Source organism: Hipposideros armiger, unplaced genomic scaffold (assembly GCF_001890085.2).
Source record: "Hipposideros armiger isolate ML-2016 unplaced genomic scaffold, ASM189008v1 scaffold_8, whole genome shotgun sequence".
In the NCBI taxonomy this organism is placed as follows: domain Eukaryota; kingdom Metazoa; phylum Chordata; class Mammalia; order Chiroptera; family Hipposideridae; genus Hipposideros; species Hipposideros armiger.
Genome location: NW_017731358.1, coordinates 1471679 through 1478374, shown reverse-complemented (window position 1 = coordinate 1478374; position 6696 = coordinate 1471679). Strand labels below are relative to the sequence as shown.

Here is a 6696-nt window from a genome sequence, read left to right as displayed (position 1 = left end):
AATAATCCTGAGGTCAGCTGATATTGATTTTAAATAATACTGGCCTGCATCTCCTGACCCACATCCTGTGAGGTCCAGTATCTCCAAGCCTTCTGCAAGTTCCCAGGGCTTACATTGGCATGGGTACCAGTGTGAGGCCTCCAATATGAACTCACCACCTCACTTGCATGCCACCTCCTGGGCCAGCTGTTTTGTAGAAAGCCCATAGTCCGAATTCTTCAGATTAGATTCACATTGAACATTTTGGGCAAAGATTCTACATAGCTGGTGATGTACCCTCAACTTGGTGTCATATCGGGAGGCAGGTGATGTGAGCTGGTCCCACTGTTGGTGTTACTGGGTTTAATAACTTGGATAAGAAGTATCAGCCAAATCTCTCCAACAGAAAGGTATCCTTTCCCCTTTGTAAATAATAATTAATCTGTGGGGCAATGCTTAAGGACCATGTGAATATTTCATTCCACAACAACCTTACACCCAATGGTGTTAGCATCCAGTGACTTGCCAGCGTCACTTATTATATCAGTGGTTGCCAAATGGTGATTTGCTAATCCTCGAACTCCTTCTGGATTTACTAGCTGGCATTCTACTGTAAGGAGGAGCTGTTTCTCTCTTTACCTTTTAGACCAGTTTTCTCTAAACCCTGCATGTTTGAATTACCTAGGACCTTTTAAAAATGATGAGTGCCTGGCCCCCTAAATTCTGATTTATTTGGTCTGGGTGGAGCTTGAGCATCAATATATTTTTTGAAGTTCCCAGGTTGTTGTGTAGTCAGGGCTGAGAACCTGCTCTGGGTACTGGGGAGCCATGGGAGGGAGCCAGAGGCGTGAAAGCTCTACTGGAGTTTCCGAAAGGTCCCTCTGGCTGCAGAGGAAATGGTACTGGGTGGGGGGAGGGAAGGGCTGGGGGCAGGGAGCTGAGTGCAGTGAGAATGTAATTGCAATAATCCTGCTAAAACACCATAAAGGGGAAATCTACAGCATTTGATGCTGTAGTCCTTCCTGGGAGCTATTTTTGTGGAAGTTATGGGCTGAAGTTAATAAAAAATTAATAAACAATCTCTTTCATATATGTATGGCCCAGCATTTAAGCTTTATCACAGCCCTCAAAACTCACATTTATAAACATTTCAGAGAGCAGAGATGGGCTGGGGGTGGGGAGGGTTAGGTGAGCACCCCCACCACATTTGCACTCCAGTTCCCTGAGAGCTGAGCAGCCCCCCACCTGAGAAGTGACTTGGTTAAGACACAAGAGGGGAAAATGCACCTTTTGACTTATGATCCTCATTAGTGTTGAGATGGCTCATTGTAGTTGGCTTTATTCTGCTCTTTATTTAAATGACACACATATATCTATCAAGGATGGTGGGCAGGTGGGAACTCAGAGGGACCATAGGTTTGGGGAGGGCATTACACTGCTCAGTGCCCTGGCAGAGTGTGACCGGACAGAGCAGTGGCCACTGGGGCCTAGCTTATCACCCCACACAGACTGCAGGGCAGCTCAGCAAGGCCCATCTGCAGTGATGGGGTCTGGCTCAGTACCTCTCCTTCATATAACGGGGGTGGCAGGGCCTTTTGGGAGCACCTGGAGTATTCCCCTCTAGCGTGTTTCTTAAAGGGCTGCAGCTATCATCACTAGAATGCTGACCTTGGGGTTGTCTCACGGACCCTTCCCCTGGGCTCAGCAAAGCCCTCAGGGAAAGGCCAGGCCACAAACACTGCTGAGAGGCTGCTGGGTCCTGCCCACTCCTCCAGCTTTCCACAGTCTGCCCTCTCAGGGACCGCCACCCAAGGCCCAGAGCCCATGACCAAGGTACTTAGCGGAGTCCTCTGGCCCAGTGTTTCACAGCCACAGCTAATCTCATTCCATCAGGAAGCCACTTCAACTTCTTTCTCTTGTACCCTACCCACAGAAGCTGGGGGGGACCCAATTATGGGGGGTCATGCCTCCCCCCATAGCCAGAAAGCCAAGACACAGGTCAATAATTATGTGTTACAAAGTGAGAGGGCCATGCAAGGCACAGACAGGGCGTCACAGGTAGTGGAGCGAAGGAGGATAATGACAGCTCCTTAGAAGAAGTGGAATCTGAGTAGGGTCTTAAGGACATAGCTAGGACTTCCTGGGGCAGGGCAGGGCACTTCCGGGAAGCCAGTCTCTTCCGTGAGCCCTTGTCAACAGGAGGATGCCAGAAGAGGCAGTCCGAATCCTAGGTTAAATCTGTGCGTGGAAATGCGTGCCTGGTACAGACAATGCTTCTTCTCCATTGCTAAGATGAATCGACTACAGGCCTGGTTTTGCCACTGCCCCCTCTGTGTGACCTTGGGCAAGTGCCCTTCCCTCTGGGGGCCTCAGTGTCGTCACTTTCTATTAGATCCATAAGGCTGTAGCACTCCGAGGCCCTATGGAGTTATTTAGGGGGCCCAGGCTCCCATTCAAAGGAGCAGAGTTGGCTTGGGCTCAATCTGTCACCACCTTCTCTTCTCCCCTGTGGCCTGATTTTGGATACAGCAGGGAGCACCAAGGGTTTGCAGGCTGGAGAACAAATGAGGTTGATTACTCTCTCCAGGTTTATCCACTGCAAGGTCCTCTGAATGAGCTGCAGGCAATGGGAGGAGGGACATCTGGACGCTAATTTGGTGCTGCGTGGCCTTGGGCAAGTCACTTCCCCTCTTTGGGCTTCAGGTTCCTTATTTGTTGAAAGGGTCAATGCTTGAGAGCACTGTAGCATGGTTGAGGGCAGGATTTAAAGGGGCAATGCCAGCCTTGGTCCTCAAAGAATTGTTGGGCGGATCAAACTCGATGGCCTTTGAACTCAGTGAAGAGCGGTTGGTTGAACGTGGGGGATGGGGACAGGTATGTCCATCAGGAGGTAGAATCCTCAGGCCCCTCCCTCCCTCCAGGAGCCCTGCAAACCTGGGCCAGTGGTTTTTCCTCATAGCCAGGTGGCAAGATTTCTTTTTTTTTCTCCTTCTCCAGCACTCCATCCCTATCAAAAGAAGAAATTGCCTGCCGCCCAACCTTGTGGGAATGCTGTGAAGTTTAATGAAGTGATGCTTGTAAAAACAGTCTGGCTATGCAACCAGCTCCTTTCTTTGCCTTCCTGGGGCTCCTCATGTTCCACACCCCAGAGAGGAAGCTGGGTGGGAATCTGCTGAGCCCCAGCTTCAGAGGCCCCTGCTCTTCAGGGTCTCTTCCATATTTCTCTATTGCAGTTGCAACCTCTGGGTCCCCAACGCTTTGTCACAGAATCTCTGACACCTCCAGAGCAGGCCCCTTCATACAATGTCCAGCCCTGGCCATCTGGCCTTGGCCGCAGGCCAAGGGTTCACCTGAAAGGACCAAGCTCTTTTTTTTCTTGTAGTTTTTCTCCCTTCTTGGAGAATGTCAGAGAAATGCAGTTTAGAAGAAATCAATATTGTCAGATGGAGAACTTGCAGCATTTACAGCAAATCAATTCAGCACAAATTTACAGAGCACCTGCTGAGTGGGGCCCAGAGCCTTGGAGGGAATCAGAGTTGAATCAGTCTCTGCTGGGCCACAGAGCAGAGGCCAGGGAAGGAGAGGAGATGGGTGCAGGCATTAATAATTCATATTTAAGCTGAAGAGTGTTGCCAACCCAGAAAACCCTTTACCCCTTTGAGCTGCCACTTCCTGACCTGTGGTGTGCTGGCAATAATACCTACCTAAGGTTGTTGTGCAGAAAACCCAAAGTGAATAAAATATTGCATGTGAAAGGGCTTGCAAGCAGCAACACGCTCTCTGTGCTTTTCTGTACACAATGACCAGTGTTATAATGGAGGTGTAGGAGAAAGAGCATTGGGTCCTAACTGAGAGCTCTGGGCATGTTTCTCAGAGGAGGTTGGATTTGCATATTGAAAAATGGTATAATATTTAGTATTAAGTTTGATTGTTAGTACCAGAGAAATCCAAAATGGCAAATGGCTTAAACAAAATATAAGGCCATTTCTTTTCATAGAAATATCCAGAGGTATGCAGATGGCCTGAGACCAGTATACCAACTCCATGGGGTCAAGGATCCATAGTATCCTTCTGTCTTATTGCTTTTCTATAGATAGCTTCAGTTCTGGCCTTTGGTGACCTCATGGACCAAAATGGCTGCTCCAGTTCCAGCCATTATATCCACATTCCAGCAACCAGGAAGGAGTTGAAAAGGGAAGGAGAAAGGCACATTACTTTCCTTTAAGAAAATGTCCCTGAAGTGGCACTTATTTATTGACTAGATGTTAGTCACATGGCCATATCTTCTGCAAGAAATGCTGGGAAATGTAACTTTTATTCAGAATGGCCATATTCTAAGCAAAATAGCCCATGGAAAAGGGGAGGAACAGATATTGGGACCAACAAGCCGTGGTTGCCACAGCTGGGCAGGCCTCTGGCTACCTGCAGACTTCATCGCCAGCACTCATTCCTTTTTGCTTTAAGGAGACCTCTTTCTGCCCCTCCCACCTGGTAGAAGAATGAACCCACAGGGGACTGGCCAGCCGGCTGGCTCTGAATTCTGACTGCCCTGGGAAAGCATATCAGGCTAGAGCATTTTAGCCATTCCAGAGAAAGCCCTGCCAGGAGCAGAGGATTGTAGTGGGTTTGTGTGCTGAGGTCTGTAACCACCTTGGAGGCATGACTCCATTGATCTAAAGATTTTCCGCAGGACAGGAGGGATCCTCTCTCTCTCAAGCTTCTGAGGCCCCAAGCAGGAAGGCTGTCTGAGAAGCTGATGGAGACTTGCCCTTTCCCTCCTCGGTGGTGGGGAAGGAGACTGTCTTTTGGACCCACCTCCACTTCCCCCACATGGACAGCTGTGGCCTGGCCAGGCCTTGGGCCCTTCCACCTGGAGAAGAGGGAGCCTGGGGAGGAGCTGTATCTGGGGGAGTACCCCTTGCTGTCTTCCTGGGGGGTCCAGGCTTCAGGGACATGGGGTGTCCTGTGAGCCTCTTGGCCTTCATCCCCCCCATGCCCATGACTGCCTGGCCTCCTGCAAAGGCCTGGTTACCCAGCCCTGGACCCATGCCGGCCTTGCTCCTGTCTTTCCATAGCCTGGTGAAAAAGCCCATCACACCTTTGCTCACACTGGTCCTTGCTTGGAATGCCCTCCCCACCCCCGCCTTTCAAAGTCCAGCCCATCTTCCAAGTCCTCCTGTGCCCCCCTTCTTCAGCTCCTTGCTTCTAACCCGCTTGGCAGTGAATCCCCCGACCTTGGAACCCTCTTTGCACTCAACACACCTCTCTCCTAATGGAACCATTTTTGGTCTCGGGTGTAGGTATTTGACACCTGTTCTGAGTTCTGCCCTAGACTGGGAACCTTGAGGTACAGGGGTCAACTCTGTGTTTTTCCCCAAATAAGGACTCGACCCAGAGCAGGGGCTCAGCAGGTATATGCTGAGGGAACGCTGGGGGACATAGGTTAGCCCACCTCCCCGCTGCCTGCTGAATGTTTCCAAAGTGTTTGCTCTTGGCAACATGGTGGTAGGTCCCTAGAGCTCTTAGGGCGTGTGGGTGGATTTAATAGGCTTGGTGGGCGCACTCAGTGCTATTTAAGGTGTGGTTTGTAGGATATGCACTCTGAGTTCCAAACAGCTTAGTTTCAGATAAGCTCATGGGGACAAGCTGTCTTTGGTGAACTTGAGGACTCGCCACCTTTCCACATGCCAGGCCCAAGAGCCCTGTCTGAAAACCGCTAAAGACGGGAAGAACATAAACTCTTCTGAAGTGGGAAGAAGCAGATGTAAAATGGAAAGTCCTTCAGCTCCTTGTCCTTTTAAACTATAAAGGCCTGAACACCATCTCCCCGCCCCACCCCTCTGCACCAGTGAAGCACTATTCCACTGTGGCTGGGATTGCCATCGCCTTTTTCACTGTCTCCTAAACTTACTTCTCTGAACCTTGAAGGTCAATATCACTTCACTTCCTGAATCAGACATAAAAGATCAATTGTTAGACCCAATTAGCCAAGGCCCACCTCTGAGGATGTGGTGAGGACCGCATCAATCTCCCCTTCCCTTTTAAGCCTGCGTCAATCTCTGTATAATTAACCCTATCTGATTCAGCGTTTAATCGGCCAGGTGTGTCTGCCCAAGGCCTGCCGCCCAGCCGCCTGACTCCCTAATCACCGCCTCTCTGCTGATCCTCGCTCAGGCACAATCTTCCAGCTCTGCTGTTGCTAAAATACACCAGTAAAACACTTACCTTCAGAGAGAAAAGTGTATCCAGGACTGCTTTTATACCTGCCCACCTCCATGCTTAAAGAAGAAATTCAGGATTGAAAGCGACGTATCTGAGGAATTTTTTCTAGGACTAACTCTAGATTTTGCTCAGCCATTTTTTTTTTTTTTTAGCATCTCAGCTTTCTTGTTGGTAATATTTTTGATGCCTGAGAACATAATTGGTGCTTTAGCTTTTTAGACATACGCTTTACATACAGAATAGCACACTTAAGTGTAGAGCTTGGTATATCTTCACTGACTGAACTTACCTGTGTAACCATTCTGTCATCTTTAAAGTCCTGATTTATCAAAATAAGAGTCCATCAGGAGGGGAAGCCCCCACTGTGGGTGCCAACCAGAGCCTGTGTTAGACTCCCCAGTCCTCACGATAAGCTGGAAGGTGGGTTTCATTGTCTCCCTGTGCAAAAGAGGAAATGCCGGCCTCAAGAGGTGGGCCCCCTGCCAGTCAGTCAGA

General features: G+C 49.5%; 1 protein-coding gene across 1 annotated transcript in view; it reads left to right on the top strand.

Moving 5' to 3' along the window:
* Positions 1–3056, top strand: part of XXYLT1 (xyloside xylosyltransferase 1) — a 188728-nt gene extending 185672 nt beyond the window's left edge. The window contains exon 5 of the mRNA XM_019650461.1: positions 2977–3056. Coding sequence (XP_019506006.1) covers positions 2977–3043 — 67 coding nt within the window. The 3' untranslated portion in view covers positions 3044–3056. The remainder of the gene's footprint in view (positions 1–2976) is intronic.
* Positions 3057–6696: the final 3640 nt, after the last annotated feature.